This window comes from Schistocerca serialis, chromosome 7 (assembly GCF_023864345.2).
Source record: "Schistocerca serialis cubense isolate TAMUIC-IGC-003099 chromosome 7, iqSchSeri2.2, whole genome shotgun sequence".
Lineage (NCBI taxonomy): Eukaryota > Metazoa > Arthropoda > Insecta > Orthoptera > Acrididae > Schistocerca > Schistocerca serialis.
Genome location: NC_064644.1, coordinates 336,931,856 through 336,953,066, shown reverse-complemented (window position 1 = coordinate 336,953,066; position 21,211 = coordinate 336,931,856). Strand labels below are relative to the sequence as shown.

General features: G+C 41.1%; 1 protein-coding gene and 1 non-coding gene across 2 annotated transcripts in view; one reads left to right on the top strand and one right to left on the bottom strand.

Moving 5' to 3' along the window:
* Nucleotides 1-21,211, top strand: part of LOC126412536 (nose resistant to fluoxetine protein 6-like) — a 331,497-nt gene that overhangs the window by 29,178 nt on the left and 281,108 nt on the right. Inside the window, exon 2 of the mRNA XM_050082181.1 lies at nucleotides 5,815-6,204. Coding sequence (XP_049938138.1) covers nucleotides 5,970-6,204 — 235 coding nt within the window. The 5' untranslated portion in view covers nucleotides 5,815-5,969. The remainder of the gene's footprint in view (nucleotides 1-5,814; nucleotides 6,205-21,211) is intronic.
* Nucleotides 10,322-10,396, bottom strand: Trnat-cgu (transfer RNA threonine (anticodon CGU)). Its single transcript has one exon. It is a non-coding gene; the product is annotated as a tRNA-Thr (tRNA).

Here is a 21,211-nt window from a genome sequence, read left to right as displayed (position 1 = left end):
TGAGGTCGGGATTTTCCCGTACGACCATTTCGCGAGTGTATCGTGAATATCAGTAATCTGGTAAAACATCAAATCTCAAACATCGCTGAAGCCGGAAAAAAGATCCTGCAAGAACGGGACTAGCGACGACTGAAGAGAATCATTCAACATGACATAAGTGCAACCTTTCCTCAAATTGCTGCAGATTTCAATGCTGGGCCATCAAAAAGAACGAACCATTCAACGAAACATCATCGATATTGGCTTTCGGAGCCGAAGGGCTTCTCATGTACCCTTGACGACTGCACGACACAAAGCTTTACGCCTCGCTTGGGCACATCATCACCGACACTGGACTGCTGATGACTGGAAAACGTGTTGCCTGGTTGGACGAATCTCGTTTCAAACTGTATCGAGCGGATGGACGTGTACGGGTATGGAGACAACCTCACGATTCCATGGACCCTGCATGTCAGCAGGAGACTGTTCAAACTGATGCAGGCTGTGTAATGGTATGGGGCTTGTGCATGTGGAGTGATATGGGATCCCTGATACGTCTAAATACGCCTCTGGCTGATGACACGTACGTAAGCATCCTGTCTGATCACCTGCATCCATTTATGTCCATTGTGCCTTCCGACGGGCTTGGGAAATTACAGCAGTTAAAAACGACACCCAACACGTCCGGAATTGCTACAGAATGGCTCCAGGAACACTCTTCTGTGTTTATACACTTGCGCTGGCCACCGAACTCCTCAGACATGAACATTATTGAGCGTATCTGGAAACCCATTCAACGTGCTGTTCAGAAGAGATCTCCAACCCCTCGTACTCTTACGGATTTATGGACAGCCGTGCAGTATGCATGGTGTTAGTTGCCTCCAGCACTACCTCAGACATTAGTCGAGTTCATGCCGCGTCGTGTTGCGGCATTTCTGCGTGCTCGCGAGAACCCTACGCTATAATAGGCAGGTGCACCAATTGCTTTGACTCTTCAGTGTATAAAGATTTCCGTCCAATCCGGATAATTCCTTCGTGGTGCGTCAGTCATTTTTCTTAGAGTGTACATCCAAAATATAAATATAATTATGTCCCCAGAATGAGATTTTCACTCCGCAGCGGAGTGTGCGCTGATATGAAACTTCCTGGCAGATTAAAACTGTGTGCCCGACCGAGACTCGAACTCGGGACCTTTGCCTTTCGCGGGCAAGTGCTCTACCATCTTTTTTTTTTTTTTTTTTATTCACTAGAAACAGTAACAAAAATGGCTACAATGAAATGACATAAATAAGGTGACAGATAATTGCAGTCATGAATTACAGATTCAAAAAATGAGTCTTTAGTAGTAGCACAATTTAGCACCTTCACTGTCACCTTCAACTGGTGGCAGTGCAGCATGGCACATTTTCTTCTTCTGCAGCCGGTTCCTCATCATCATTTCCCAGGCCCAAATTAATCATTCAGTAAAACCTTGATATGTGTTTTTTCCCAGGGTAAATTACATGGACAGAAGAGAAGTCCCGAACAGCGACATCGCAAAATATTTCACTGCCTTGTTATTTTTGTCAGTTCCAGCCTTCTAAACGCATCTATAGGGAGTTCATGATCTTCCTTTATATCAGACACCAGATGTTTCTCGCCGTATTCTTGTATCTGCTGTACTGCTGATTTATTTTTCATGTGTGACTTGCAGGTGAGGTTAGGGTCGGGAACGTGACCCAATCCATTCCCTCTCTACTAGGAATCCAGTTCCTAACCTATGCCCATTCGGTTGAAGACAATTCGGAGCATGTTGCCATATTTCTTATTGTGATTCTGATATTTGAGTATTTTCTCGAATTCATTTTCCATATACATCTTGTATTCAATATGTTCATCGCTCCCAATATTGTTAAAAACATAACTTGTATATTTGCCCATTAACCAAATCACAGCGTTATTTTTTGCCTGAGGGTAGTAACTTTCCTCTGGTCTGAAGAAAATGTTAGTCGGTACATTGTTTGCTGAAGTTCTTGTTATTTGAGCAATTTTCTCCCTGGTCCACCTCCAGTTGATAATCCGATCTCCACAAGTGTAACGATGAGGCACACTATCAACGAGGTTGCATTTGCTGCAGAGATTTGTGTCACTTAAACCGACGGCAAAGAGGCGCTCATTAGTGCTGATGATGTTGTTGACTACCTTGTACCACGCTGTTCTCACGTCAGACGAAAGAAAATCACTACTGATGTTTTTCCAGACCACATTCCATGCTATTCCAGCATATTTAGTTTCTATGTTATTTTTCCTTTCATGTTTCCGCCTTTCAGCTAAAATCGCCTTTGCTGTAACGTTTTTGGAGTTTAAAATCTTTTTGCTGAGATAACTTAGTTCAAGATAATACTCCCTAATGTGTTTCAGCTTGAAACTTATTTTTTGTATATTTATCGGCGGCTCCACACTTTCTGGCCTGACAATATCGTATAGTTTTGCTGTAATGCACCCTGGATCATTACACATTATGCTCCATGTTCGTTTGACATACAATGCCATCGCTTTAGACTTGATGTCGGTTAGACCCATTCCTCCATTGCTTGAATCCAAAACTGCTGTCTTCACCGGCACTCGAAACAATTCCCCTTTCCACAAGAACTTTGCTAAAGTGTACATGATCGTCTTCGCCACCATTGATGGAATGAGGAGAACCTGTGCTATGTAGTAGGCCTTGGATAAAATATACGTGTTGATAAACAGTATTCTCTGGAACTGGTCTATGCTACGTTGACAGTTTTCAGTCAAAGCTCCCTTGATTTTTCTTGCCACCTCCCGCCAATTTATTGCTATCATTTTTATAAGGGACGTTGTCAATGCCATTCCAAGAGCTTTGTGTTCATTAACATGGTTCGCCCACTCAATGCGTAAGTTAGCAAGCCGCTTTATATTTAGAAATTTACTTTTATTTTCATTTACCCTCGCACCTGATGCGGAACAATATTTTGCAAGTATCATCTCTAGTTGAGTCACATCTGTTTGGTCTCTGATGATTACGCCTACATCGTCCGCGTAAGCACCTACCACGGTCTTTGTTCCTTGAATGGTAATGCCTGTCAGCCTGTGCTGTAGCTGTCTCAAGAAAGGTTCCAGCGATATAACGAACAGGAGCATGGATAAGGGGCTTCCTTGGGTAACACCCCTTTTTATTTCAATTTTTTTTGTCAGTTGACAGTTAACGGAGATTTGTGCAGTAACACCCGAGCTACCGAATCACGACTCACGCCCGGTACTCACAGCTTTACTTCTGCCAGTATCTCGTCTCCTACCTTCCAAACTTTACAGAAGCTCTCCTGCGAAACTTGCAGAACTAGCACTCCTGAAAGAAAGGATATAGCGGAGACATGGCTTAGCCACAGCCTGGGGGATGTTTCCAGAATGAGATTTTCACTCTGCAGCGGAGTGTGCGCTGATATGAAACTTCCTGGAAGATTAAAACTGTGTGCCCGACCGAGACTCGAACTCGGGACCTTTGCCTTTCGCGGGCAAGTGCTCTACCATCTGAGCTACCGAAGCACGACTCACGCCCGGTACTCACAGCTTTACTTCTGCCAGTATCTCGTCTCCTACCTTCCAAACTTTACAGAAGCTCTCCTGCGGAACTTGCAGAACTAGCACTCCTGAAAGAAAGGATATAGCGGAGACATGGCTTAGCCACAGCCTGGGGGATGTTTCCAGAGTGAGATTTTCACTCTGCAGCGGAGTGTGCGCTGATATGAAACTTCCTGGCAGATTAAAACTGTGTGCCCGACCGAGACTCGAACTCGGGACCTTTGCCTTTCGCGGGCAAGTGCTCTACCACACAGTTTTAATCTGCCAGGAAGTTTCATATTAGCGCACACTCCGCTGCAGAGTGAAAATCTCATTCTGGAAACATCCCCCAGGCTGTGGCTAAGCCATGTCTCCGCTATATTCTTTCTTTCAGGAGTGCTAGTTCTGCAAGTTTCGCAGGAGAGCTTCTGTAAAGTTTGGAAGGTAGCAGACGAGACACTGGCAGAAGTAAAGCTGTGAGTACCGGGCGTGAGTCGTGCTTCGGTAGCTCAGATGGTAGAGCACTTGCCCGCGAAAGGCAAAGGTCCCGAGTACGAGTCTCGGTCGGGCACACAGTTTTAATCTGCCAGGAAGTTTCAATAATTATGTCGTCTGAAAGACAACGAATTTCATGATAAATTCATGTTTTCTGTTTATAAACACGTTGTTGTTGTTGTGGTCTTCAGTCCTGAGACTGGTTTGATGCAGCTCTCCATGCTACTTTATCCTGTGCAAGCTGCTTCATCTCCCAGTACGTACTGCAGCCTACATCCTTCTGAATCTGCTTGGTGTATTCATCTCTTGGTCTCCCTCTACGATTTTTACCCTCCACGCTGCCCTCCAATACTAAATTGGTGATCCCTTGATGCCTCAGAACTTGTTCTACCAACCGATCCCTTCTTCTAGTCAAGTTGTGCCACGAACTCCTCTTCTCCCCAATTCTATTCAATACTTCATCATTAATTATGTGATCTACCCATCTAATCTTCAGCATTCTTCTGTATCACCACATTTCGAAAGCTTATATTCCCTCCTTGTCCGAAATATTTATCGTCCATGTTTCACTTCCATACATGGGTACACTCCATACAAATACTTCCTGGCACTTAGATCTATACTCGATATTAACAAATTTCTCTTCTTCAGAAACGCTTTCCTTGCCATTGCCAGTCTACATTGTATATCCTCTCTACTTGGACCATCATCAGTTATTTTTCTCCCCAAATAGCAAAACTCCTTTACTACTTTAAGTGTCTCATTCGCTAATCTAATTCCCTCAGCATCACTCGAGTTAACTCGACTTCCATTATCCTCGTTTTGCTTTTGTTGATGTTCATCTTATATCCTCCTTTCAAGAAACTGTCCATTCCGTTCAACTGCTCTTCCAACTCCTTTGCTGTCTCTGACAGAATTACAATGTTATCGGCAAACCTCAAAGTTTTTATTTCTTCTCCATGGATTTTAATTCCTACTCCATATTTTTCTTTTGTTTCCTTTATTGCTTGCTCAATATACAGACTGAATAACATCGGGGAGAGGCTACAACCCTGTCTCACTCCCTTCCCAACCACTGCTTCCCTTTCATGTCCCTCGACTCTTATAACTGCCATCTGGTTTCTGTACAAATTGTAAATAGCCTCCGCTCCCTGTATTTTACCCCTGCCACCTTCACAATTTGAAAGAGAGTATTCCAGTCAACATTGTCAAAAGCTTTCTCTATCTCTACAAATGCTAGAAACGTAGGTTTGCCTTTCCTTAATCTGTTCTCTAAGATAAGACGTAGGGTCAGTATTGCCTCAAGTGTTCCAACATGTCTACGGAATCCAAACTAATCCTCACCGAGGTCGGCTTCTACCAGATTTTCCTTAGTCTGTAAAGAACTATAATCACGTATGTAAGACAATTTTAGTTATATTGCCAAAATAATGGTCAACGTAAATTACAATTTGTATACTGTTGGATTGTTTTGTAAATAAAACATTTTATCATATTCTACAATACGTGGTGAAAGAAGTTGCACTGACCAGTTCCTATTCAAGAGGAACACACAGCAACAATAAGTGCGTGTAGACTTATATAAAAATCTATCTGGTTGCTAGTTTTTCAGTGATTCCTCTATCCTACGTGAAACTGCGTAGCCCATGTTTGTTTTGAGAACCAGCAGCAGGAATGAAGCCGAGTAGCGATACATGCTTTACCCTCGACAGTAATCGTTCCAGATGCGCGTCGTGGCGCAAGAGACGTGGCACGTAACAGTGTTGTCCGCTTTTCCAGGCTGATACCCCGCTCCCCGGGTCGAGAAACACGTGAGCGGCGCCTACGGCGGCCAACAGGTTGCCACGGTGCGTCAGACAAGGTTGCGGCCGCCCCTATCCAGGCTGTCCGCGGCGGCTCGCGCCAGCAAGCCAGCAGACCAGTCTTCGGTCGCCATGAAGCGGAGATGGTCCGCCTCGGCATGCGTGCTGCTGCTGCTGCTGTTGGTAGACGCAGCGAGGGCGACGGACTGCGACGATGCAGCAGCGCCGACTGCGCTGGACCTCGAACGTGCGGTGCGCAGGAACCTCAGCAAGGGCAGCGGGCAAGCGGCCGAGCCGACAGCGCCGCGCTGGGACGCCGTCGCCTCACGAGCTCTCTTCGCGACGCAGGACGACCACGATGGCGAAGGTTTGTGGCGGCGGGCGCACTGCGGCCCTCTGCATTACCAAATGGCAGCCAGCTCTAAATGTAGGACATTGTAAATTAATGCAGGCGTAGATACAAAATTGGCGGCTCAGCCGTTGCGCATTTGCTAGCGTCACAAAGTCGCGCACAACCTCCCACACATCGTTTCGCCATATGAAATACCCGTGTTTTAGTTTAACTTGCGGCACAAAAACCTTTGACTCTTATACGGTCCACTGAGAACCTCTTAACATTGCTTCAGTTCGCTAAAATAACAACGATCCAGTTGTTATAAAAGCTTTATTGGCGCTTTTCGAGCATAGCCTATCATCAGAATATCAGAAACAAAGTTATAAGCGATCTCAGTCTTTCTCGGCGTATTCCACTGATGAATTCTTCTCGCAGAAGATGATGGGTACGAAACTCATTGAAACGTTGCGGCAAGACGACGCCACCACTCGGCTGATAACCCGAGAAGAATTCATCAGAAACAAAGTTGATACTAAGTGATATTTTCAGAAGGTGTTGCCCCAAGCTTGTCATGATTATGGGTTTGAGCTGCTGGTGAAATCCTTATTTAAAAAATGGTTCAAATGGCTCTGAGCGCTATGGGACTTAACTTCTGAGATCATCAGCCCCCTAGAACTTAGAACTACTTAAACCTAACTACCTTAAGGACATCACACACATCCATGCCCGAGGCAGGATTCGAACCTGCGACCGTAGCGGTCGCGCGGCTCCATACTGTAGCGCCTAGAACCGCTCGGCCGCTCCGGCCGGCTAAATCCTTATTTAAACAACCAGCTTCAGTCCACTGACTATCACCAGGTTCTTAAAATCATTTACAGCATCGTATTAAGCGAATATAAAATCAGTGCCGTCAGATAACAAAACTGTGAACTTGTCACTGTTGTCGTATCACAATATAAGTTACAACATCAATATACAAACTGGTGGTACGTGTTGCGACCAGCGGGAACTAATTTCGTCTGGCCAATCTGGCCATAACTGTGGTTTCTTTGATTGCTCTGGGAGAAGGCCCATCAAAATATAACTAATGAATTATTGATTCGCTTTATTTCATAAATGTATAATAGATTTACTTAGTATTGACACATGTCTTTGCCAACTGTCATTGATTGTGAAAGTATCACTTGAGACACTACGTAACAAGCTGTTCTTTTGAGGTACAATGTTCAACAATCACAGTATGCATCCGCTCACAGCTTTAATGCCGATTGCTGATGTAACCCTAAAGAGGGCATTTTCTAGCAGTATTTATATATATCAATGTTTTTACATTACGATGTGACTACAGTGAAACGTTCATAGTTTTAGTATCTGACGTCAATGATTTTATATTCGCCTAATATGCAATAAGTGATGTTGGTGAGTAATGATGATCAGTCAACAGGATAAAAAATAAAGATTTTATCAGCAGCCCAAGACGATAATCATGACAGTTTTCAAATTTGATGCTAAGTTGTTACCAAATGCTTCGCCACAGATTCGCTGTGCGTTGTTTGTGATCCTGATTTACAGTTAAATGGAGATGTTGGCTTGTAACATCTGATTATAATGTCACACAGCACCTGAATGTGGTCTGTTTATGATTGAAACTGGTAATGTAAGAAACTGACTAGTACAGCCGTGTGCAACCATGATTTTTCAACAATTTTTATAAGTGGTAAATAATCGCCACCTCAAAATAACGTTGCTATTAAGTCCTGTGTCACATGGTGCACTCTACTAACATTTTCGTTTTATTTTTCGCATCAGATCCGTGTAGAATCCCGATAGTTTTCGACGAAATCCCCCATCCGGGAACAACTAACTGTCGTGTACTCTGTTGCGGTAATCATTTATAGTCCATATCAGTAACCTCTAGTGTTCGAGAGGCATTCGCTGTTACGTCATTTTACCAGCGATAATGTTCACATCTACACTGGTGGTGCTAGCGCTCTCGTAGTAACATAAAGGATTCAGTGCATTTCTCTGTCTTCTCAGTGCCGAGAGCTCGTTTCCAAGCTCTACTAAAGATTACACCTGTTGCCCAGTTGAAGTTGCTCTCCTACATTCTAATTCCAACTGCTTATTTAATACCAGAATCCCAGTATATAAAAGTATTGTATAATAGCGCTTGTCAGACACTTATAGAATAACGACTACTACGGGAGTAGCGGTAATTGATACCGAGTACTGGTCCTATAATTCGTTCATCATAAGAATAAACCTGATGTAAACAAACACAAACGCGATGATTGGTCAGAAGCCGTAGCACACGTACACTGGTATTGTTACGCTCTTGGAAGTAGGCCTTACTTTTGTATTAGATATCTTAATACTGAGTTACGTTACATGAAACTTTAAGGTATTCAACTGTATTAACAGCCATCAATGTTTTTCTTAATCACGCTTTAGCTACGTAGTTTTTAGTTCAAAACCATGTACAGTCAAGGCCTCTGCAGCGTTGTGCTCTGTCGCGCTGTTAATGCGCAGTATAAAAATGGCTGAGGCTGCTTTCTGTTCCGCAGTGAAATACACGAGTGGAACACGGTTAAAAAGTGCAGAGAAATAGGCTGTTCTTAATGTTTCTCGTAATTTTACGGAGATAATCGGCTCTGAAGTCTTCCTACCGTTGTATATACTGCAGTTCATTCAGAATCTCACAACAGATTTGTAATACAGTCGGTAGCATAATAGAATATGAACGAATTGTTGTTATTACAGCGTTGGTTCAAATCTTCACAGTATGCTTTTTTTCCTCGTTCAATTTGAAATACCTACATCTCGTTATTATAAAACTCATAATCATTTTTGTAAATAATGCACGTCTTATTGTTTCTAATTACATACTGGACACGAAATTCTTGTTTCCATTGCAAATGCAAATTCTTAATTATCGATGTTTTACAAAAGACTGTTCATAAAAGTTGTTTAAATTAAGAAAACATAACAATTTAATTTTTAAGACAAAAATGAAAAACAAAATCGTCTTTTTGGTCTGTTTCCATCGCTTTATACCACAGAGGTAGATGAAAACAATCATTTTCACAGCATCGAACACATCATACAAATGCTGCATTTTCACATTTGCTACTGCACCATCACAATATGAACCCAACGGAACTGATCTGGAGCCAAGCGGCGGGATTTGGCCCGAGAAGTAACAAGACTGATAAGCTCTCAGACGTACTGGAACTAACACACGCAGCTTTTTCACACGTCATTGCCGAACGCTGGCGGGATATAGAACGGCTTGTCATAAAAGAAGAGAAAATACTACGTCTGGTTGGCTTCGTGGATTCTGTTGATAGGTTCTTTATCAACGTAGCAGGTGAACTCAAATGTATTTTTCGGATTCGGATAAGAAAGGAGCTAAGAGATTACCAGACAACTGACTGTAAGTAATACCTTCAGTTGCTTCAATATTTAACTATACTGTGAAATCCTTCAATGCTCTCTTACGTTACACACGGTTTATGCCGAAATATTACCCTCTGGTTAAGTTAAGAATTTTCGTCATTCTTGTTTTCAGTTACAATAGTACGTTAGCTAAAAACGATAACATGCTGCGGTTTTCGTCTAGTCGTCCAAGGAGCGTGTTGTGGGAGATTTTCAGTGTATTATTTCACTCTGCTTAAAAATTACATGACATACAAAGCTGTATTGCTGCCCTGCTCGCCTCTTATTTCGTATGAACTGCAGCTGGTCGCGTCACTGCAGGCTAGCTGTACCAGCTGACCGGCCAGTGCCGTCTAAGTTAAATGCGCTGGTAAAGCTGTTGTCCCGTATTATCGCTAAGTCGATGTGCGCGTAACGCGCAGCACAAAACGTACCGTTATTATCGTACTTGACAGTACTCAAGACATCTTGGCTGCAGTCCCGCGTGAAACGGGAATCCAATGCGATTCAAGCAAAAGCGGAAGAACACATAGTGCAATGTTTACATCAGGTTTATTCTTATGATGAACGGATTATAGTTTTCAGTACGACACTCTCGCGGCATTGAATAAACTTTCTAATTATTGCAGACTTTATGATCTTCATTACAATGAAATGAACACCCTTAGCTGCTTACAGGCGTTGACATATGTCAACGGGGACAGATGAAAATGTGTGTCCCGACCGGGACTCGAACCCGGGATTTCCTGCTTACGTGGCAGACGCTCTATCCATCTGAGCCACCGAGGACACAGAGGATAGCGCGACTACAGGGATTTCTCTCTGGCACGCCTCCCGCGAAACCCACATTCTCAACGTATTGTCCCGTACTACATTCGTAGTGCCCCCGCCCGTTATACTCATTACTCGCGGCGCGTTGCCGATTCCCGTAAGAGTTCGGGCACTGTTTGTGCATTCGCACAGAAGAAGAAGATGGTCAAGTGGCCGGTGAGCCTTAACTATATATTTACTAACATGGTATCTGTTCTTTCCGACATGTCCGAAAGAACAGATTCCATCGGTGACCAAGCAGTTCGTTAGGATGAAATTACAATGAAATGAACACCCTTAGCTGCTCACAGGCGTTGACATACGTCAACGGGGACAGATGAAAATGTGTGCCCCGCTTACATGGCAGACGCTCTATCTGAGCGAAACAGAAACTATTCCGAGTACCGATCTTGAAATTCTAGCTGTCCAGAGATCACAAAATTTGGACTTATATTTTGAATTAATCACGGTTAGATAATTATTAGTATATCTGAAGTACTTCAGCGATAAGGATCCGTAAATAATGCACAGTTATAAATAATTTCACACTGTCAATTCTTTTATTCATTACACAGTTACGTTACCTTAGAAAGCATCCCACATAATCTCGACCATGAAATAATTCCCAAGATTTATTCTAATTAATCGACTCAATAAGCACGAAAACTGAAGTGAAGCCAATCCAAGATCCGTCGCGGAAGCGGTCTATCGCAGAAGTGGGGTTCGTAAAATGGTCGTTCTGTCATTTATAACTTCTAATAGTCAGCGAATACAACGAAAATGACTACAGCGATGTCTGAACGAAGCGCGCGCGTATCGAAATCTAAGCCGGTCGTCAGACAAAGATATGGAAATCGCGAAAAAAAAGACTTGAAATTAAAATTAATTTGTGACAAATTTTTAGTCTCATCAGATATTATAGTGTCTTTACTTGTGTCACTGTTCAGTAATTGCTGATTTCTCAAGTTCTTGATTTTCAGTATCCCACGCTTCTACGTACTGGGGTAATGCTATTAAAGAAGCAGTAGGAGTCAGAATGTGTGAGAGCAACTTCGAAAATGGCACCGGATATAATCTTAAAGTATTTCGTAGGAGCGAGCTGTCGACGCTGAGTAGACACAGAGTAATGTATTGAACTGTTTATGTTCCTATTAGAGCACTGGCACCACCAGTGCAGATGTGGGCAGAATCTTTGGCACTATGACGTAATGATGACGTACGCCGGAGAACCGGAAGGCAGCCACGACAGTCGTTGTTCTTGACAAAGACAGTAGTGGATTTCGTCGAAAGCCCGTGGTTTTACCCAACAATGTTTTGTACGAGTTTGACATCGCGGAAAACTTTTATCTCCAATAACACGTTAAGAGAGTTATAGGGTTACCACTTGGTGCCATACTTGTTATCAAGTTCTTTCCGTCTTTTTGACCCGTACAAATAATTCGTTAGCTAATATAGTAATGGAGAAATAAGTAAATGAAAGTTTTTATTAATAAAAGGAATTACATTTTGAATAGTACGTACTAAATATTAGTCTTATCGTAAAAAGTCGATATCATTATAAACAGTATGGTTAACTGTGAAACATATAAAATGCAGATATTATCTGTCAGATTAATCTTTTTTTTTAATTCTTTATTTTGCAAAACTTGTTTGAAATAAGTGTTAGCAGGTAGAGTGTGATCATGGTTTACTTTTTGGTTGTATGTGTCTTTACCGCAAACGTTCGAACTCGTGAAAAAGGCACGTATAACTGTCCGTGCGAAGAAATAGGTCTTCGTAAATGCAATCCTGCCTTTTACAGCGTCTGACCTTGTACTTTATTGTCATACCGATGACTACTTTTATTTGGATTTGTTTTCTTATTTGGAAAGTTATGGTTGGATCAGAAGGCGTGACATTAACCCGGGGTTTGAGGCACAGCTGTATCGAAATAACTGAATTTAGCTGTGATAATGTACTCGCCTGAGCGAGTTACCATAATCTTGCACCATTAATTAATTCCCGATTTCTAATGAACATAATAAAACCATTTTTCTTTATATGAAATTGATAAGGTTGTAAACCACACGGATTTAAAGGGTGCAAGAATTCTACGGGGTACAATCGAACATTGCTTATCTCTTCAAGTTGGACAGAATCAGAACTGAGGTAAGCCTCTGCCTCTGTAGCTTACAAACTAGATACGACATATTCATTAATTGTTGTACAGTCATCAATTTTTGGATATAGGATCGACGTTGAATAGAATTGCGAAACAATTTATTCATTGACTTCTATGTCACTGAATATGGTGGTAATAAAATACCCGTAATTGCAATAACAATGTTTTGATGGCTTCACTGAAGCAATCTGTTTGATTTTCTGATTCACCGTTACCCAGTTCAACTAATAATTCAATGGCGTCGTGGAAAACTGAAATATATAAGAAAAAAGTTACCAGCTATTTGAAAGTTTTTAACTTATTGTAGTTATTCATTTGTTACGAAAAATCAATATTCCCGGCAATAAATGTTTGTTTTACCTTTGTTGGTAATGCAGATTATAGGTATTGAGATTAGGAGAATAGAAGAAGTGTAACATAACGTTGCAGAGGCTGTGAAGTAATGACGAATTAAAAGTGAAATAAATCAAGTTATAAACGGTACTTATTTCTGATGATGAACGTTGATATAATTCAGTTTATTCGCCCAGAATACAATGCTTACTTAAAGGAAGTAAACAACTCCGCCCGCTGTTGTGAACAATATTAAATTTTTAATAAACGGCGTCTACTAAATTCTTCGCATCGACTGGTATCAGTAAAATCGTATAATAGACGACGCTTGTGCAAAGAATCAAAACAACTGCTACAGCTGTGGTGCCTGTTAGCTAAACAGATTGTCAGTAGATGGCACCTTTTACATTCTTATTATAAAAAGTCCTCAAAATAAAGCTTTTTAACGAAAACAATAACTTTAAACGATTTGTGTATTTTTCGTCATTAGCGGTAAACGAAATCTTGAAAATGACGTCTCAGTACTTTATTATTAAATAGTAGGGGAAATATGGCACAGCGACGAAAAAACCTTTGAGAAATTATATGATATTCTGGGCCATGCCTGAAATGCTTCGGTAAAGCTTTTATAACAAGTGGATTCTTGTTACTCATATTTTAGCTGCCTGCAGCAGTATTAAGAATGAGCTCATTATCAGTTTAAAGCACTTGTGTGACTTACTGTTGAAGACCGCCTGTTCGGAATACTTTCCATGAAGGTATTATCAAACTATGCATAATATTAACCTAGACAAAGACTGCAACGGAAAACATAGTATTTGCAAATGGAAACATGCATCATGGAGGAAAATCGTTTGCTGCCTTACGCGGAAGTTCGTGATTTCATACCCAAATAAGGAAATACGTCATGTCGGATAAGGACTAAACAGTGTGTTGCATCACCGGAATACCAGTATAAAATGAGGATATGTAGTCTTCATTCTAGGTGGTTCAAGTGTGATGAGATCTGGTTACTTTGAAAAAGTAAATATCTTGCACTAACCAAGTGAAATTAGATACGCTGCTTCTTTACGGAAATCGCAAACAAAATTTCCGGGGTTGTTCAGGGTATTTTCTAAGTATTTTCATTTAAGGAATCCTTTGTTTCCCATGGCTCGCTACAGGGTAACAGCATTTCGTTTCCATTTAGCGCCTCCCCCCCCCCCCCCACCCCCATCACCCCCCCCACCCCCCACCGGCTTTGTTTGTATCTATATTGCACTGAAAACATTTGCACAGAAGCGCAAATCTCGACATGCACTATGTGTCTTGTTTGGCTACAAACAAGATACTGCCCTTATTTTCCTTCAATTCCGTCACAGTTGTGATTATAATCATTTCATTGCGGTGACTAGTTTCGGACCATCACGTCCATTTTCAAATCACGGTCTCATATGTAAGTGTAATCATACAGTTCCCACCAATGCACATGTGAGTAAACAAACATTCATTTCCCCTCACCAGCACTCATTACACAGATACAAAATGATAAACTTCGTATGAGCATACAATGTGATTTCTTTTTAATCGAACGCAGCAACGCAAGAAATCACATTGTTTGCTTGTACGAAGTTATCATTTTATATCTATGTAATGATTACTGGTGAGGAATAATGAATATCTGATTATTGACACATACACTGGTGGGAGCTCCTTGACTCCACTTACATCTAAGGCCATGGTTTGAAAATGGACATGATGATCCAGAACTAGTCACCACAAAGAAATGACTATTGTTACAACTGCGATGGATACTGAAGGAAAATAAAGATTTAATGATCCAAGTTTGTGGTCCTATCCTCCATCGGTGTGTTGGAACTTCATGAAAGATTCTTCTTGCTGCCAACAGCAATGACCACTTCACTCTTCTTCCCTTGCGTATAGTAGTGTTTGGTTCTGTATCGGGTTTGTTTCTTCTGAGGGTTGTTGCATTGCTCGGTGTTTTCTGAAGTTTTGCTGAATGCATATTACAACCAGTTTCATTGTTGTGAAGGTATTTTACAGAAGTAAAGATAATTGTGGTAACAAGTACACATAATTACATTATTACACTATAACCTCTCTAAGAGTGGGGACCATGGGTCCCTTACAGTAAAATATTCGGAAAGTACCCCTGATGAATCTCCAAAATCTTGTCGGTGGAGTTAGGTTCGTCCTATATGTCTACAGGTCATCTGCCGTGGTTAAGATACCAAAATATCGTTTGGAAGAACCAAGTTTAAAAACATGATCCGTCAAACTCGATTATTTTTCATTATCACCATAAGCGAATGCTGGGACGACTCCTCGAGCAAAACGATCATCAATACACTTAAGCCTATCAAATGAGTTCGTTCTTCACCTTGACAACACCGCGACTTGAAATTCTAAACATCCTCATGCTCCGCCTGAGACACCGCAATCCAAACATAGCTGAATCTCACTGATTGTTCCCTCAGTTCTTGGTACAATATTTTGTACATGATGCATGAAAACATGCGAGACACTGATGTAATATTCGACAGTATTTATCATTTACTAGCTGTTACCTCACTGCTTCGCTTGCATACCAGTAGTTTTGCTGTGACGAGTGATGGTGTATAAGAAAGCTAGTACTTTTACTACATTTCTGTTTATACAGTGGTGTAGAGACGTATGTTTAAAAAATGTATGCAGTGCCGCTATATAGGTACATAATGTAGGTGTTTCTATTATTTTGCTGTATGTCGAATCCGAAAACATTTTCTAATTATATTTAAAAATGCCTCGATTCATTACATTCATGAAGAAGTAGAGTTTTTAGGGATTTCCCTCGATTACCTAGTAGTGGATGCAAGGTTTTGCCCCCAAAGCAATACATACCAACCGTTTCTCCCTTCCGTTTTAATGCATTATGCTGCCGACATTTATGATCCACCCCCTCATGGTGACTAATTTATGACTAACATAGTCTGTTAATAGATCATAATCAAATGCAGCCTCACCAAAAGCCTCCCACGTTCCACATGTACCGAGCGAGGTGGTGCAGTCGTTAGCACACAGGACTCGCATTCGGGAGGACGACGGTTCAAACCCGCGTCCAGTCTCCTGATTTAGATTTTCCGTGATTTCCCTAAATTACTTCAGACAAATGCCGGAATGCTTCCTTTGACAGGGCACGGCCGACTTCCTTCCCTATCCTCCCTTAATCCCATGGGACCAATGATCTCGTTGTTTATTCCCCTCCCCCCAAATGAACTAACCAACCCTTCCACACGTGAAAGTACGACTCTCGGTTTGTTCTATATCCTTTAAATCAGTGCCGTCGTTGCGAGTCTTCAAGCATCTTGGAAGACGCCCAGCGTCTAAAATGCGACGGTCTTGTGACTGTTCTACTCTCTCAGAAGCTCTTAAGGTCATCTGACATTCTGCATCCAAGCTCCGGCGAACATGAGGTTTGTTGGATTCGAGTAATTTTCGCAAATTGTGCTCTCTTAGAACTATGCGCTTGATTAGACTTACGTGTGCACGACTTATAGAAACAGTTTTAAATATGGTTCTCAGGCTTACAGTCCCATTTTATTATTGTATCTCCACTAAACCTCTCGAGCAATGTCAGGTGGTGTAGGAGCTCAATACCAAAAACCACGAGCACAGTAACGTTGGATAGTAACCTATAGACACTAAGAGTCACCGACCATCACGCCAGCGCCGTCTGCATGCCACTCACGTACACCATATTTACAAATGTTAGTAATACTCAGAAAGATACAATTTCCTAAAGTATCCTATCGTCTCCCTCAGCTGAGTCCATACCAAATACCATCAGAATCGGTTCAGCGGCAAAGTCCTAAAAAGATAATTGATAATACTGGTATTAGTTGGAATTATGGATTAAACACTTTGAAACCTGAATAAGCATTGTATTAATTACATTAAATCATATTACGTAGAATAAGTCGACAAATAAAAGCATTTTCATAAATATGATAAAGTTAAAAAGTGAAAGAGTAAATAACACTTAATAGAATAAATATTTTTCCTTAATTTGCGTAACAAACTTCAAACCAATAACTGTCTTGTATTATACACTTCGTAAAGTAGCCTGTGGCTTCTTTGTCAGGGTTCAAGCTATCTCCGCCAAATTTCATAGACGTCAGTTCAGCAGTTTAGTCGCGAAAATGTAACAGACAGAGTTACTTTCGCATTTATAATATTAGTATTGAAAACTATATTGGCATGCATTAAGCACGTTGAGGATTGTATGAGCATTGTTTTACAGCTGTTACCCATGGCTGCGCTCTCGTACCAGAAAAATGATACAAATGTGTGTTTGGCTTTTATGGCCAGGAAACCCCGATTTTGATGTTCGGGATTCCACTCCGGTGACTTACACATCTATGATGATAAAATAGTGATGGAAACGACCCATACATGAAGACACGAGCAGAAAAAAAAACATCCAAGTGAAAATTGAAGACGGGAACCAATGTTCGAGAGTCTGTAACGCTAACCGCTTGACCAGAGCTGTCAACGCAATTTAAGATGCAACAAAGAAGTTATAAGGCACACATGACGTTCAGCGTCTAAAATGTGACGGGCTTGTGACTGATATTAGTACGGAAGTATGGATTAAACACGTAGAGGATTGTATAAGCATTGTATTCGTTACGATGAAACGTGTTTTGCTGAATAGGTCAGACAATAAAAGCATTTCCACAAATATGATAAACTTCAGAAGTCAAAGAATAAATAGCTTTCTCAAAGAGTAATTATTGCTCCATAATTCGCACTATAGACTTCAATCAGTACGAATGTAATACTACACACTTTCTAAAGTACCCTATGCTCTTCCTCGGTGTTCAGGCTATTTTCATACCAAATTTTGTCAAAATCGGTTCAGCAGTTTGGTCGTGAAAGTGTAATAGGCAGGATTAATTTCGCATTTATATTGCTAGTATGGATTACACGAGGCGGTTTTCTGCTGTTACGCCATCATCAGGTACAAAGAAAAATGTGTGATGTAGTATAATTTTTGTAGGATCGAAGATTTTAAACTAGTGCAGCTACCGAGTATCTCCGTTCCCAGCGATGAAACTGTTAACATTAGGTTTAGGAATAAAACGAGAGGAATTATTCCAGTGAAAATGCGATGTAAGATTATTTCACTAAGATAAAATTTCTTAGGATAAAATAAACAATAACTTTGGTCACATGTTCCAAGGGAATGGCTGAACAAAATAATGGTGATCGAGGTCCTAGGTTACAAACAGATAAGATATACTAGTTAGTAAGCAGGTAAGTGAAGTAGCTCTGATTATCCAAAGTTAAAATTTTTTAACGAGCAACAGAAATTACAGTAATTGAAATAGAGAAAAAAATGGCACACGTAAGTAAGAGGTGTAACATACAACATGACCTGCATGGGATTATGAGTAGTATCAGCAGTTAGAAGTGGTGAGTAAGGAAACTGTCAGATTATGCAGTACTAAGCTTGGGCAGTTGGAGATATGTTTATTAATTTCCTCTATTTCAAGGTAGTTCATCTTCCTTCGTTAAGGTTGGATGTGATGTTGCACCTTATACGTATGGCCTTCTTTAAGCAGGTGTTTTGCAGTAAAAGAGCCTCCTTTTCTAAGTTCCCAACTTCTATGGTGTTCCTTCAAGCCGACGCGTATTGCCCTGCCAGTCTGACCTATAGGCCTATAGAATTTGCCACAATGACAAGTGATTTTGTATACTCCACTCTTTTCCAAAGCTGAAGTGATGTCTTTGCCAATGGGCAAATGTGTCCAAGAGATATTGTTTATCTTTCAAAATTCCTGTCTTGAAGCTTTCTAATTACATCCAGTAAAGCTTTTGCGAAATAAATAATAAGTATTGTAGAATATTACACCTGTGTTTTTATTCGTAATAAGCGTAATCGTTAAGCAATGTATGCTGTAATGCACATCCATTGAATCCGTATGCTTGTTAGTTACCCGGTGAAGGACTACAGACTGTAATCTAAAACACACGGATCTTTGTTTCTTAATCTTGTTCTACAGTTTCATTGTTTTATGAGTGTTTCTTGTAATTACGTTCAAGATAAAGTGGGCAATAAGCATGCCTTATTCTACAGATTGGTTTTAACAAACAAACAAAACCAAAACCAGAGAAAATTTAATATTGGAAAGTAGCTAAGTTGAAGAGCCGTATAATACCTTCAGTACTGTTAACACAATTTAAAGAAAACCAGGGGACCCATGCGAAGCTTTCACACCTTTTTAGTTTTAAGTACTGACAGTTTTTGGAATAAGTGTAGTCGCTGGGGTAAGGGTAGTTTTGGGAATGAAGAGAAATCATCCTTCAAAACGAATCGAACGGCGTGAAATAATAATCATGAATTTATGATACACCCCTATACACACATTTCCATGTGTCCAAAAACGCGTTTTGCCTTTGGAATGTTTGTTCCGGCTTATATGACGGGCAGAGAATAGGGACTGTCAGTAGAGCCGCGTAACCTATAACTTAAACTCGACAAGCATTTTCAGTTATAGTAAACACGTTAGGTCATAGTAGCAATAGGGAAATCGCAATTCTAGGCGACACATTTGGGAAAGTACATTTGTGTAGAAAAGTCAACTTGTACGATGGGCAGAAATAATGGGCTACACCAGTGGTCACAGTTACTATCTATGACAATGCTGTATAATGCTAATAAGTACTTTAAAGCAAATAAGATAATATGAAAAGGCAGTCTCTTATTCGTGATTAATAAATTAGGCATACATGATGCCCTTCTGCTTATGATAGTTGAAAGTCTCTTTTATGTTAAAATTTTCCCAACTATAAGTTTTAACGCAAAATCGATTTGTATGTCATAATCTGGTTAAAAAACCTTTGTATCGATACCTCGTTCATCCCTGTACGATAAGGATCTGTTAAGAAAAAGGAGTGTTGACTTGAGAAATGATATCTATGAATCAAATGCTTACTAAAAGAATAGTATATAAAACATACTATTTTGTATTTTGTTTATCTTTGGTATACCTCAAAAATGGTTCTGAGTACTATGGGACTCAACATCTTAGGTCATAAGTCCCCTAGAACTTAGAACTACTTAAACCTAACTAACCTAAGGACATCTCACCCACCCATGCCCGAGGCAGGATTCGAACCTGCGACCGTAGCAGTCCCACGGTTCCGGACTGCCGCGCCAGAACCGCACGGCCACCGCGGCCGGCTGGTATACCTCACTTTGAAACAGCAGCCTGGAGATACGTATTAGGAGCAGTACTGCATACCGGGCGAGATGAAATGAAATGGAATGTCGTGTGACGAGGGCCTCCCGTCGGGTAGACCGTTCGCCTGGTGCAAGTCTTTCGATTTGACGCCACTTCGGCGACTTGCGCGTCGATGGGGATGAAATGATGATGATTAGGACAACACAACACCCAGTCCCCGAGTGGAGAAAATCTCCGACCCAGCCGGGAATCGAACCCGGGCCCTTTGGATTGACAGTCTGTCACGCTGACCACTCAGCTACCGACCGAGCGAGATTGTGCAATAATTAAGGCGCTGGAAGCGCATTCGAGAACATCCGGGTTTAGACCGCTACTAGCTGTCGAGACTTAGGTTCTCAGTGGCTTCCCTACAACGACTGAGGCCGGTGGGAGGGGTGGTTCTTTGCAAAGATCAAGGCTGAGTTCCTCCCCTGTCTCACCCGAGCTTGGAGGCCAGATCTTGTGATCTCGTCATCTACACGGCGTTAACATCTAGTCTTCCTTGCATAAAATTTCAGTGAAACATATAAAAGAATACCAAAATTTCAAGAGTTATCAAAAGTCAATAAAACAAATGTCACTACAAAACGCGGCGTCTTAAAAATGAGTTTCTGTTATCGAATTTCAGTCAACAAATCATGAGTTCTGCTGTGCTTTACACAATAGTGTGACATGCCACTTGGTGAAACACTTTATACTTGATACCACTTGGGTGAGTCTTTAACTGTAATTATCATGTCTAGGTGACTATGATAAGCGCGTCTGTACTGTAGTGTAGTGCTCTTTTCATGTCTTTGACGACGATGAGAGAGAAAGGAGAATGTACCACCTATTTCTCTCGAATAGCACCATGCGTCCGCACAGCTTAATTTCTTCGTCCGATTGACCACTATCAACCATACCACATGCCATCACTCCTTGACAATCTAACCTAAAACGATGGTACCAAGTCTGTTCAGCAAGCATATTTTGACAACAATTCTCTCCCCATGCCGACCAAATACTGGCAATGAAACTATTCACCACTGGTGTTTGA